This window comes from Scyliorhinus torazame, chromosome 12 (genome assembly GCF_047496885.1).
Source record: "Scyliorhinus torazame isolate Kashiwa2021f chromosome 12, sScyTor2.1, whole genome shotgun sequence".
Classification (NCBI taxonomy): domain Eukaryota; kingdom Metazoa; phylum Chordata; class Chondrichthyes; order Carcharhiniformes; family Scyliorhinidae; genus Scyliorhinus; species Scyliorhinus torazame.
Genome location: NC_092718.1, coordinates 188,805,156 through 188,819,295, shown reverse-complemented (window position 1 = coordinate 188,819,295; position 14,140 = coordinate 188,805,156). Strand labels below are relative to the sequence as shown.

Sequence of the window (14,140 nt, the reverse complement as noted above, 5' to 3'; positions counted from 1 at the left end):
ATGCAAGACTGAAACAATTTCTATTTTTAATGTCTTTGATTTTTAATCCTTTTTTAACAATTGCAGTCTCTTTGGAATGCTCGCTGTTCTAACCAGAAGGTGTGTGTGCAAGACAAAGCCTCCTGTCCCCTGCTGCCTTTGATAAAATGGGAGTGTTTTTAAAAACTGCAATTTTGCTGAGCTATATTGATGGATCTGTCTTTCTTTACATATTATCTGGTTCTCCCAGGCCATTTATTTAAAATATATATATATTTTTTGGTTTTGATGCACTTTTCTCTTCCAGACCCAGGCGTTAACAGTATATTAAAGTGCCTTGCGACATCTGCATGTTACGCACTACACTACTAATACTTGTGACACTAGTCACAAGATGTGCTGCTGTTCATCCATTGTGCCATGCTTCAACTTTACCAGGCTTTGTGCTGCATTGTTTAAAACTGCTTAAATCCCCCCCCCTCCCCCCTCCATCCCCAAGTAATGTATTTCTTTGCTTACTCCTTTCCAGAAAGCAGGCGATTGAAAATTACCATCACATCATGTCAGAAAACATGCGTCTGTCTAAGATTCAGGCTCAAAAATTGTTGACTTCATCCGTTAGAAGAAAAGCAAAAAGGCTTTGCTCCACTGTCGGCAGCTGGGCAGATGAGGCTTTGGCAAGCATCGCAGAGCGGGGAAAGGACTTGAACTGAGTGAAGAATCTGCCTAGAGGCTTTCCAAAAGAAAAACATTTCCACCTCACTGATTCGGCTTTTCTTTTTGCTCTATTATTTTAAGCATGAATATATTTTAAGTAAGCATGGACTGACTATCTTATAACGATGGTCCCTATTTTCAGTCTCCCCTACAAGTATATTGAATTGAGAGTGGAAGGTATGGTAAGTATTTGAGTAACGGTGGTTTGCGTTCTCCCCACCACTGAGGTAAAATATTATTGTCCAGTTGAATCAAAATAATTCACTTCATCCTGGGCCATAAACGTTTAGAGAAGATGTTGCTGGTGGTGATTGGTGAGGGACGGTGACAGACCCAGCAGGTTAAATATCTGCCCCTTACTGTCCCAGCAACAAATGTGTGCTCGGGTGGGTGGGGAAGAGGCATTCTGCACATCCCATAGTCCCCTTTCCAAAAACATATTGTACAGTGCGTCACAAGAATGGATGCGTTGGCCGACTAATGGCTGGAATGCTTGGGCAAGTCATGTGATGAAACATTCAGGAATACATTTAATCACAATTGGTTAGAATTAATTTTATATTTTTGAGGGCAAGTTTCCATTGATCAAAAATTAAGGGGCAAATTCCTTTAACCAAACATCCAAATATAAATGCTGCATTTATCTGCATTTTAGCATGCTGCTTAAATGGGCACAATGATATTTTTATCCATGTCATTTGACGGTGCAGATAGGTAGGTAGATCGATTATGGTGCTTCAAGTGAGTGTATATTTGAGTCCCTGAATTTAATGTTCATAATTGGCTTCAATTTTTGCAATACTTTGATTCTGAGTAGTGACATTTTTCAACTCCCAAGCTAATTTTCGTAGCTAATGCTCATTTCAATATAACCAAACCAGTGTGCAAAAACTAATTGGAATAATGGACATTTTTCTGCCTCCAATATTACAGACAAGGTTTTTTCATTTGGGGAAAAACAGCTTAGAAATTCTTTTGAGGTTTGGGTAGAAGAGGTTTGCATGTTGGGCAGCATGGTAGCACAGTGGTTAGCACAGTTGCTTCATAGCTCGAGGGTCCCATGTTCGATTCCCGGCTTGGGTCAGTGTCTGTGCAGAGTCCGCACGTTCTCCCCGTGTCTGCGTGGGTTTCCTCCGGGTGCTCCGGTTTCCTCCCACAGTCCAAAGATGTGCAGGTAAGGTGGATTGGCCACGATAAATTGCCCTTGGTGTCCAAAAAGGTTAGGTGGGGTTACGGGGATAGGTTGGAGGCATGGGCTTGGGTAGGGTGCTCTTTCCAAGGGCCTGTGCAGACTTGTTGGGCCAAATGGCCCCCTGCATTGTAAATTCTATGATTTGCTGCCATGTGACTTGAATTGGACTGGGGGAAACGTTGGATGAATGGGTTGGAAATTCGACAATTTCTGAAAAGCTCGCAGGTGCGGCTTAACGGCTTTGTTGCGCCAGGCGAGGATCCATGCGAGCCAGTTCGATTGCGGGAGCAGCCTAATTCGGGAACCTAGCCAGGCGGCAAGCAATTGTGATCGAACAGGCTCACTCCCATTGGCGGATTCCGGAACTCACCTAGGTGTGGCGAGAAAACAATCACCAATTAAAGTGAATCTCCATCTCATTAACTAGATGGTCGTCCTATCTAACAGGCACGCTAGTGAGGTCCCGTGTGCGACGATTAGTACTGGTCCACACAAACAAGGAATGATGGAACAGCACCTGGGGGGTCTCCAAAGTCAGTGGAGGCCCCTGGGTGCCTGAGAACAGGGCAGGGTGGTACCCTGGGAACCTTGGCACTGACCGGGTGTCAGTGCCAGGGTGGCACTGCCAAGGATCAGGGCCTGAGGGAGCAATGCCTGTGAAAAGAGGGTTGGGGAGGGGTAAGAAGGGTTGGAGGACAGGCATGAGTGACCTCCAGAATGTTGGGGGTTGCCCTGGAACGGGGGAGGGAGGCAAAAGGGGGGGGAAACCGGGGGTGGGAGGCAAAAGGGGGTATGTGATGGCCTGAAAAGAGGGGTCCTCTGTGACCCCATGGTGGGGTGTCCTCCCTAGTGTGGGGGTAATGCCCATGTGTGTGGGGGGTGCCACTGCCCCATGGGTGGGAGGTGTGGGGGACCCTCGAGCACATTCAGATTGGGGCACCCTTCCAAAATGGCGGCCTGATCTCTGAGGAGCCTCCCCAGTGCTGAAAATAATTCTAAGTATGGTCTCGCTTGGAGAGGAACTCACTGGGACCCAAAGGAATGACTAAGTGCCATTCAATTGCAGTCAGGAACTTGCCAACGCTGACGTCGAGAAGCTCGTGGGAAACCTCGCTTGTTACGGCACTTGAGACTTGTCCCGTTCAATCGCACCCCATATCTTTGGACCTCTACTGTTTCACAGATTTTCATTTGCTCACTCGCACTATAGATTTTATTTTTGTTGATGTACTTTGAGTTTTAGGAACTTACATTGAAAGTACATGAATGATGCTGGCTTGTGTTCTCATTTATTGTATGTGTCAATTCATATGAAGGAATTTAATATCATTTTTTAAATTGCCATGAGATATTCAATGTTATGCTTCTGCTGATGGCTAGACTGTTAATACAAGTTAGCTTGAGCCGTGTATTTAAAGGACTCTGACAGCACACTAGTTTAGCTTTGTGTTGCTATCTTCCGTCTTGCAGGAAATTTGAACCATTTTATATCTGTAGCGAGAGTTTTTTTTTTTAAACAGTATTAGAATCTTTGCACCGTAAAGTGCAAGATTATTTTTCTTTTGGATTTGAAACAAAAAACAACTTTTGAGCTTCAATGTTCAAAGAACTTCAAATATGTATTTGCCAATAGATGTTCCATATTATTCCATGAGATTTAAGAATATTGGTTATTTTTAGGGATCACAAATAGCTTTGGCTATTACACAAAGAACTTGCTGTTCCTGATCACCATTGTTCCATGATGACTAATTGTTGGGTTTATGAAGCTCTGCTCCCAATGTGAACAATAATGATCTGAAAGTACATCATGAATCAAGAAATAGACTTGTGATGTAAAGGTGAGTTCAAGACGTCATTTCAATGCAGCAGTGTTTCTATGCAAGATGCCACACCCTATCTAGGTACTTTAGATATTAGTGTATTCACTTTGAAAGCAATGTTTATTTCAAAAAGTATTGTACCTTTTTAAAATATATTGTCATTTGATCAAAGCATCTGATTAAATATTCACATTGTTTATAACAAAGCAATTTGAGTCATGCAACTTTTTTTGGGAGAAAACCTTAACTGAATCAGATCTTTCTATATAATTTATTGTCACAAGTAAGCTTACATTAACACTGCAATGGAGTTACTGTGAAAAGCCCCTCGTCGCCACATTCCGGCGCCTGTTCGGGTACACATAGGAAGAAGTCAGAATGTCAAAATTACCTAACAGCACATCTTTCAGGACTTGTGGGAGGAAACCGGAGCACCTGGAGGAAACCCACGCAGACACTGGGAGAACGTGCAAACTCCACACAGATAATGACCCAATCGAACCTGTGCTACCGTGCTGCCCCGAAAGCCGCATCAAGTTGACCAGAATGCTGATACAAACAGGTGAGGAAATTACTAAATATTTGTGCAGGCATCAAGTTGGCATTCTTCATAATATTTTAACAAACCCTAAGTAATATGTTTGCATGTTAACGCATTGAATGTTCAATATTTTGATTTGGAGAAAGAAAAGCAGCAGATAAAGACTCTGTGAAACCTGTTTAGCTTTCACTGAAAATCAAATTTGGGCAATAGTTTGTTTTTGTGGTTTGAACCTTGACATTACTAATTAGATTAGTGTGTGGTACCATGATTCAAGACCACGAGTAAATTCTAACCATTAATTGAGGGGACTGGTCAAAACATTAGAAATAAAGTTCATGGTTCACGACTTTTTTTTTTCCTGAACTGGTTGCAGTCAGTACATTTACCACCAGCTCCAAATTGCAATCAATCATTTGGAAAGCACAGGTTGCCTTTTCCTGGAATTATTTCCTTCCTTTCACTCGGATCTGGCAGACCGCTTACTGTAGATTTGTAAACTGAAGAAAGTACCACTTTTGCTTTGATTGCCGTACTGAAAACATCTTGGCATCACTGATGCCTTTACCATTGGGCCCTTGCTACCTGGTTTACACAAACTTTAGGTGTATTTTAAAGTGACTTCTTTCTCTTTACATCCCGATTGAAGAGGCTTACTGAATAATAATGCAATCGTAATGTGTCAGCATGATGATCTGAGATACATTGGCATTACCCTGCAATGATGTCTGATAAATATTAGAACTGTCCAGCACCCATTTTAAACCAGATGCTTTTTTAAAGTTTTGGACTCGCAACAATTGGCTTTTCTAAGCTAGAGAGTTTGTTTGTCAGCTGCTATTCATTTTACCTTCAGGTAAATGAGCTATTTGGAAGATTTGGGCCACGTTTTCCCAGCTAATTGCAATCGGATATTTGTCCGTGCGTGGAATTAAATCCCCTGAAATTGTGCTGGGTTGGGACCATGACATCCTCTGATTTTTCCTCAGGTGGGTTCAGAGACCCAATGGGAGATTTCAACCCCCCACCCCCCTGCGATTTGGGTCCAGCAGGAAAGCATGCAACCACTTTTAAAACACCAGCAAGAGCCTTTTTTAATCCTTCTTATCCCAATGAGGATGCCACTGTGTCGGTGTGATAAAGCCACAGAGTTCTGTGCAGGGGAAATACTGGACAAGTCTTGAGAACAGGGATGGACTCCTGAAAATATTACGCCACTCACCTGTCAGTCTGGGTCCAGATCAGAGGGAACACAATCCTGCTACCTCCATCCTTGGAGAGGTTGTCCTCTTTTTTTTTTTTTTTTTTTTTTTTTTTTCTGGTCCTTGGGTGACCTCAGTTCGCAGCTCTAAGATCCCACAACAGAATTTCCAGGTAAGGGTGAGAGCTGTGGGAAGCAGGCTTCCCAGGTGGTTTCTCCATTACTGTGGGTAGCTGCAGCCTCAAAGGTCTTGTGTATTAGTTGTTAATCCATATAAACCATGTTGTAGTCCACTTAATGAGAAACCTTTGAATTGAGAGAATAGATGCGCCATCTTGCCCAAATTGTTGGAGTCTGCAGGGGGAATGAAAATGCTGTTGTTCTGGGAAACACAAAGCTGTCCTGTAGGAAATCAGACTCCCCGTGCAAAAATGGACCTGTACCAGCATGCTCCAAGTACACAAAATTCTGCCCATAATCTTCCAATTTCAAGGCCTGGAAAGAGTGGACGTGGAGAGGATGTTTCCACTTGTAGGAAAAACTAGAACCAGAGGACACCATCTCAGACTAAAGGGATGATCCTTTAAAACTGAGATGAGGAGAAATTTCTTCAGCCAGAGGGTGGTGAATCTGTGGAACTCTTTACTGCAGAAGGCTGTGGAGGTCAAATCATTGAGTGCCTTTAAGACCGAGATATGATTAATAAGGGGATCAGGGGTTATGGGGAGGAGGCAGGAGAATGGGGATGAGAAAATATCAGCCATGATTGAATGGCGAAGCAGACTCGATGGGCCGAGTGGCCTAATTCTGCTCCTTGTGTCTTGTGGCCTTATTGCAAAAGGAATGTTTTTTTTCATGTCACGTAAAGAGGAAAATCTTGAAACGAATTTTGGTCAGAAGAAGGACCACAAAATTGGAAAGGCAGATTTTTAGCTGGTTGCCTTCAGCAATTCCTCACAGAAAGACCAATGTCAGGTTGTGCAAGGATGCCAAAATGTGTAGCCAGGGAAAATCGGGGAAATAATTCATCTGGCAATGTCTGCCATGTCCGGGACTGGTGCTCTCTCTCTCTTACCCTGTCATGGAATTCAAAATCTTCAAACAGTCCTTTATATTTTATTTACGTTAAATAATGTTTGCCATGTTGCCCAAGCTATTGCAGTAATGTGTTGCAAATAGCTAATTTGAGAAATGTTCAAGACTAAAGCGTTTTAAAATTTTATATCACGGATGCTGATTATCCATTTTACTTTGAATAGTGAAAATAAATTGGGATTCTAATTTCAGGCATTCTTGCCATTTTAATGGTCATTTTCATCAATTCTATTCGTCCCCTCTCCCATCTTTCAAAATAACGGCAGTCTTTAAATCCTAAATTGCTGAGGCCGTAGAAACCATATTCCATAATTGTTTCTGTACAAAACCACATAACTTTTTAATAAACAAGTGTGTCCCAAATCATTTAAACAAATAAAACCATTCTCTTAGAAACTTAGTACCGTCATCGTATAGCTGGCTTTTCATCTCGAGGTACAAGCATTGCAAAACTGTACACATAAAAATCTAGACCAACTGATACACAAAATACAGCATTGTCTGTCATCTCACAAAGGAGCACAAGCAAGACACCGTTTACAATTTTACACCATATACCCTATACAAAAATAAGTTATTGAATACTCAACACATTGCACTTTGTAACAGCAAAGAGATTAGGAGATACTTTGGTCAAGCAGATATGCAACTATGTGAAACACTGCAGTCTTCTAATATAGTGAAACAGTCAGACAGTTACCTTTGAACATTTGTGAACAATTATACTATTGTTACCAGATCAAAAACACTGAAGTGTAATAAATATCTAACGTACTTGCTCCACACTGCTCTTTGTCAGTGTGTAAAAGTTGCTCACCTGTATATACTGAAGTTCAATGAGAGTCTTCATCATTATCATAATCTTCTTTTTCCTCCCCTAATTTTGGTCTGCTAACTTGCATGGTGGATCGTGTGACCCAAACACGAATGGCTCCCTCGGCAACTAAGAGCAGCTCTGGCTTCTAAAGGATTTTTTTTTCCCATTCACAGAAGACTAGTTTTCTTGACACCAACCCTCTTTTCGGCTTAGCTCACCAGCTACTTTTTGATTATAACTTTGGAATGCCGCTTATTTTTCCAAGCTCTCAGTACCAAAGACTCCCTCAGAAATTTTGGACTCAGTCATTGTCCAAAAATGTAATCTTCCTAAGCAAATGAACAACCTGTGATTTTTGGGTGGTGGGGGATAACAATCAGTTTCTACTTGGTTCTTTCTGTTTCCTCCATTATCCAGGATCAGCTGAAGAAATGTCATGTCTGGTGTGCATGGTTGATGAATAATAACATGGAAATCTCTCCCTGCCCTCAACCCCACCCCACTCATCTACTAACTCAGCTTGCCCTTTCCATTTATATAGAAAAAGATGGTCTTTCTGTACAAATATGTGGGGATTTATTCTAAGAACTGCGCAGTAACAGCAGTTCTGCCTCATTCATAAATACAGATGATGTGTCCCCAAATTCTAGCAGAAGCCCAAGGAATGAAGGAAAATGGTCTAATTCACTCCAAGTTCTTTGGTCATTAGCACAATTTTCCCTGCATGTGAACAATGCAAACCCACACCTACCCCCTTATGATCATGGGGACAGCATACCTCATCTCAAGAAAGGATCGTTAGAAACTGAAATATCTCAGGCTATTTTTGGATGGCTTGTGCCAGATTTTATCAAAATATCTGTGGAAGCCAGGGAGAAGGGTACCAATGTATTGTAATAAAACAACTTAACTAGCATAGCAAACACACGAGATCAGGAAATTGGTGGCAAACAGCTAATGGAACAGTTTGAACAGTGGTAGAGAATACTGTCAAATAGAAAGGCTTTGGGGAAAGGTGGAGGGGTTTAGGAAAAGTGATCCAGTGATTGGGATTAAGGCAGCCGAGGGCTTTGTCATGTGTGGTGAGGTGGAGTGCAGCAGAGAGGAGGGCAGAATGTGCAAGAGGTTAAACGTGGAAGATGGAAGAGCACTGTTTAGGATGTTGGTCTGCAGGAGAGTGGGCCTAAAGGCATTTAAATGCAATGACACTGATCGAGGGGCAATGGATTTGTTGAGAACCTCGGTGCTCAGAAGCAGGATTATTGTGGAATAGGATGCATGGGGACAGAATTTGTACAAGCTTTGGAAAGTGTTGGTTTGTTTGGCTACTTTCCTGTGCACTTTTAGCAAGACTAAAAGAGCAGAGGGGCTATAATAGAAGCCATCTTCACTCTGGTGACTCTTTAGAAAGAATTTGGGTGAGGGCCTCACGCAAGCTTTGAGGCAACAATAACGGCAGTGACCGTGGGGGTGAGGTCTGGGTAGAGTTGAATGATGTTGCAGGGGTGGTTAATGATGGATGGGATATTGGAGATTAAAATTCACCGCTAGCTGGGTTCACTTCCAAGTAGCCAATGCGGAGACTGATTAAGCTGGAGAGGTGAGTGTTAAGGATGTGCCGTAAAGCAGAAAAACATTCCAACACATCTGCACCGGTGCAAGGCTGAACAGGTAGCGGGACACTGGTCATGGAGCTGAGGTAGGGTTGAGTGTTATCAGCAGATAACTGGAAGTTGATTTTTGTCTGTGGGAAAGGTCACTAAATGGCCAGCATTGGAAAAGAGTTGTTGAGGATGGACGCTGAATTGATCCAAGGTATTGATACAGGGGTGAAAAGTGAATTCATTGCCAGAAAGGTATAAGCAAAATGAGCCAGATGCTGGTATCTGAAACAAAAACAGAAAATGTTGGAAAAACTCAATGGGTCTGGCAGCTTCGGTGGAGAGAGTAATTAGACTTGCCGTTTCGAGTCCTTATGACTCTTCAGACTCTGGAAGAGTCCTACACTCCAGACTTTAACTCTGCTTCTCTCTCCATAGATGATGCCAGGCCTGCTGTGTTTTTGCAGCATTTTCTGTTACAGTTAGAAACATGCTGGTCACGTTGGGATAAGTTGGACTATGCCGATCTCCAGTAGTAATCAAGCCTTTCAAATGTCAGGTACAGATTGAGGAGAGTTCGTCCTGGTTACAGACTCCATGCACTTGGTGACATTGAACAGTGCTTTGGATACTGTAGATACCAGAATGAAACATTTCAACGCGATTAGTAGGAAGCATCTGAATAGACTCAGTAGTAATTATGCATTTAAGAAACTTTAGAGAAAGAGAAGGAGGTTTCAAATCAGTTGGTGGTTGGAGAGGATGGCCTGTACAAAGGGAAATGAATCCGCAAGCACTGGGAAGTACGAGATGGTTTTATCAGGAGTTGGCCCTAGGAAGGAGATGGTATTTAGAGAAACCGTGTCCAGTAAAGGCTGGGGGAAAGCTTCAGTGTGATTAGTGGCGGAGGTGTCAGGGATGGGACAGCAGCAAGAGAAAAAGACTGACGCAGCTGAGTGAATGTTCTCAATTAAGACAAAATGGGCTTCTCTGACTTGGGAGTCAAAATTAGAGTGGGCAGGAAAAGGAGATTGAGGAAACAGGTTTATTTTTTGGACGGATCCAGAATTATCCTGGAGGATAATTTCGGAACAGTAGATTGATTTGGAGAGAAGGTAAAAGGCACTTTTTGCTTGAAGTGGATCCGCCCGATAGACAACCTACTCATTCAGCCGCTCAAGCAATAACCTTCAAAACTGATGCTGTGATGGTGAGAAAGACCATGGAGGAATAGAGGGAAAGCATCGCGTGAGTGACTGATGAAGGCTGATGATATATATTGGCATTGATATTGAACTATTTTGGTTGAAGTTGGTTCAAGTACAATTCCAATATTCGGGTGTAGTCCAAATTCTGTTTTCACCAACCCACATGTCCGATACACTTTGATCCACAGCAGTATTGGGAGCAGTGCCCACTGCACAGCCTTTAAGACCGACCAAGTCATCCCTGTAATTAGGACTCCCTCCATTATTCAGTAGACTAACTGAGGGCTGATCTGGCAGTCCGTAGGGATGTGTCCATGGGGTGATGTGAGGCATCAACAGCCATGCGTTATGTACCAACATGATCTGTAAACTCTGAACCCAAAACATCCCTCACCTCTCCATCGGCATCAGGCTCGGACACCAACATTGGTTTAGTGAGGAGTGCAGCAGGAGTAGCACCAAGCACTGAAACTACAACACACACATGCTCAACACCAGACGTAGAAGGTCACAGAAAGAGCTACATGGTCTCGCACTGGAAGGGTCAGAAGAAATCCTTCTAACCCACCACCATATAAGCATGGTGGACAATTAGACAATGCACCAGAGGAGGAGGCTGCATGAACAACTCCCAAGATCACCATGTTGAAGACCATTACTTGAGCACCAGGAACAAGACAAGACTGGTGTCAAGCTAAAAGTGCCACACAGGCATTCCGACCTGGCCTCCTCCTGAAGCTCCACTATTATAGGTGCCAGTGTCTGGCTATTGTGGTTCACTTCATATAACATTAAGAGCCGGTTGAGTGAACCGGCCATAAAGAAGGCTATGTGACCCTAAATAGCATTTTATAATACTGATGACATGACAGCAGAATCTGCGCCATTGGCCAAACAATTCCAAAAGCAGCTATGACAAAGGCATCTACCCAATATTATTGAAAATTGTCCAGGTGCATCTTAACCACAAAACATGGCTGGAGTAGAACTACTACAGAGGTTGTAATATCGCAACGTAACTTCAGCAGAAAGACCACATGGATGGCATCGACAGCTATTTACACCATTTATCTGAATTCTCAAAGTTATCACAGGAGATCATGAGAATCCCTGTAATAATTCCAGCCTAATCATTCTAGGCCAGTCAGTTGCTACATCTCCCAGTCTTCTCTCGTCCATCAATAAAGTGATGGAAGGAGCCATCACACACCTACTAATCAATATCTTGCTGACCATTACTCGGTTCCAGTTCTGCCAGCATCAGTCAGCTCCACACATCATCAGAGCCTTCATTCCGAAATGGACACGAGTGCTGCATGCTAAAGGTAGCTGAGACTAGCTGGCTTTGATATTAAGGCAGTGTTTACTCAGTATAGCAATTGGGTGCAAGAGTTTCCCTTCTGGTGGCCATGTCTTAACACATAGGAAGATGGTCATAATTGTCACAGCCCCAGACCATACCAGGACTTCCTCAGGACTGCTTCCAAAGCCCAATCATCATCAACTACTCTATCAAGGACCTTTCCTCTGTCATTAGGTCAAATGGGATTATTTGCAGATGAGCTCAATCAGTGAGCTTAGCTCACATCTCATGCACAGCACCACCCCAGATTTGGGCAATATTCAGCTTTGAACTAACAGGCGGCTGGTACTAAGTGCCGCATAATAACCATTACCAACAATAAAAGATCCAGGTGTTTTCACCTGACTGTCAATACGTTCACATGATAATCCCACCACCCATTCCCCAGCTTCTGCACCATTAATATCTTGTTGTTTTGTCCTTTAAATCATTTTTTAAAATTGGCAGCTGTGTGCTACCATTTCTCTTTAAGTCCCGGTGACTTGCAATGGTAGTCTTGTTTGTAGAAGAGCGGATTCCTTTTCTGCAAACGAACACAACACTGAAAGGGAATTTAAAAAAAACAAAGAGAAAAGTTGTTGCAAACATAAAAAATCTATCAGAAACACTCCGATCAGGCAGCAGAGAACTGAGTGTGGACCCTTCCCTTCAAACATCCTTCATGTGAAACATTATCTCCTCAATACAGAAAGGGTTTGTCTTTAGTGGAAACGGGTTGTAAGAACAGATAACTATTAAGAAAAATCCAACATGGCTACAAAAAGGAAGGTTGCCTTCATACGAATAAATACACATCAGACTAAATTATTACAAATTAGCAGGATTAAAGAAAACAATTTAGTTTGCTGATCGGTGTATCAATTTAATCAAAGCAAATCTAGTTAGTCAAAAGCCTCATTTTCCCGCTCCATCACCTGGTTGGGTAGTCGAGTCCTTTGAGTTGTATAGTGCTGGAACTCCTTGCGCTGTACAGCCACTGTATACTGGAGACTGGGTCACATGCGCCTGTTCAGGCAGCCTGGCTCTACACATGCCTTGTCAAAATAGTTTGAATCGTTTTTATTTGTCAGTTTGATCTTGAAGCTTTGAGAGGCTTTTCCGAGTGAGTGAAGCAAAGTGCTGTGACGTCCGCCTGACCTGCATCAATCCAATACTTAGCAACAAATCTGGAAAAAAAGGCTGGAGTTCCCTCCCCCTGCTGACACCCACATTTGATGCTTGATGTTCAGCCTCAAGGTTCCCCTCCTAGTTCTGAAAAGCAAAGACCCAGAGCACCTTTGAGAGAACTGATAAATATTGAGTCCTTGTCAAGACATTCTGCCACTATTACACTGTGTTATTCTATGTCTTAGCTTGATAGAAGGAACATGTATACGAATATACACAAATGATCCTTGAGTATCTCATTGACAACAGAGAGTTGCAGTCGCCTTTAACATGCTAGAAGGACTCGGGCGTCAGCTGCGCTGTAGGCGTGACTGAGGTATTACTCAGTGACTGCCTAAAAGCCACAGTTACTAGTGAGATATTCAGTTGAGCATACACCCAGTGAGGAGTCTCATCCAACAGGAGTGTATATTGGGAAACAATAGCCATGCTCCTCCTGATTTCCAATCTCTGATTTCCCAATATATCCTCCTGGAGGGTAAAGTTTCTCCCCCGACAGTGATGGCCTTCCAATACCCTGGGGGACCCTGTCTCGTTAAATGACCTCTGAAGCTTCGCCAGGGTCCGTGCCAGGTCATTAGTACGGGTGGAAGTGCTGCCCAACACACCTCCACCACTGATTGGACACGAGGAAATTCCAGCGCAATACCTTTCGGAACGAGAATGTACAAGTGGCTCCAAAATAGCTTTCTCAGTGCACCTTCAGACTCTTGATAAAGCCTGGAACTCTCTGTTGCCTATGGTACACTGCTCACACCCCTGGTTCAGATCTGGAGCCTCCACTACGGGCCCAGGCTATGCTGTGGGGGTGTCTCTCATCCTTATAGGACTCCGGTTGGCTCTGGGCTCGCTCCGGCTTGGGATTGCAAGATGGCGGATCGGGTTGTTGCACTGACATAGTCCTGCGCAGATGGTTTCTTTTCCGAAGGAAGTCGGGCTGAGCAGAGAGGCCGAAGCTGCCCTTTCGCAAAATCATTCGGGAGTTGCTCTTCTTTGGGCGGGAGCGATGGCTGAACTCCAGCTGGGCCAGGTGAGCAGCATAGCCTTCAGAGAGAAACTGCAGGGAAGGAAAAATAATATTTACTGTCAAGCAAAAGGGAGCTACTGATCACCGAGTCATTCAGTGTCTGCATTCTGGTTTTTAATGTTTAAATAAACTTCTAGGAACATAGGGACACTATGAACAGGGTGAGGCTGTTCAGCTGTTTGGGCCTAGGCCCAAATTCGATCATAGTTGACCTGCAGCTCAGCTGCAATCCTGAACAAAAATCTAACTATCTCTGACTCAAGAGCTTTAATTGTCCCAACAGCCCTTTCGAGGAGAGAGTTCCAAATGTGTGTGAAAAAGTGTTTCCTTACTTCACTCCTGAATGGGAGAGATCAATTTTGAAAATTATGATCCCTTGTTGTCAATTGCTCCACCAAAAGATGTGGGC

At 43.2% G+C, this 14,140-nt stretch overlaps 2 protein-coding genes across 5 annotated transcripts in view; one reads left to right on the top strand and one right to left on the bottom strand.

The window, feature by feature from the left end:
* LOC140386818 (protein PIMREG-like) overlaps positions 1 to 2,627 on the top strand; it is a 32,364-nt gene extending 29,737 nt beyond the window's left edge. For 2 of the 4 annotated variants that reach the window (XM_072469541.1, XM_072469540.1), the window contains exon 5: positions 509 to 661. Coding sequence is in view for 2 of the 4 variants with exons in the window: in XM_072469539.1 (XP_072325640.1) it covers positions 509 to 692 (184 nt within the window). In the remaining 2 variants the exon portion in view is untranslated. Of the gene's footprint in view, positions 1 to 508 lie in introns of all 4 variants that reach the window. The other 2 variants (XM_072469539.1, XM_072469538.1) reach the window with 2 other exon arrangements.
* A 4,139-nt stretch (positions 2,628 to 6,766) lies between these two features.
* pitpnm3 (PITPNM family member 3) overlaps positions 6,767 to 14,140 on the bottom strand; it is a 665,462-nt gene continuing 658,088 nt past the window's right edge. Inside the window, exon 19 of the mRNA XM_072469536.1 lies at positions 6,767 to 13,761. Coding sequence (XP_072325637.1) covers positions 13,456 to 13,761 — 306 coding nt within the window. The 3' untranslated portion in view covers positions 6,767 to 13,455. The remainder of the gene's footprint in view (positions 13,762 to 14,140) is intronic.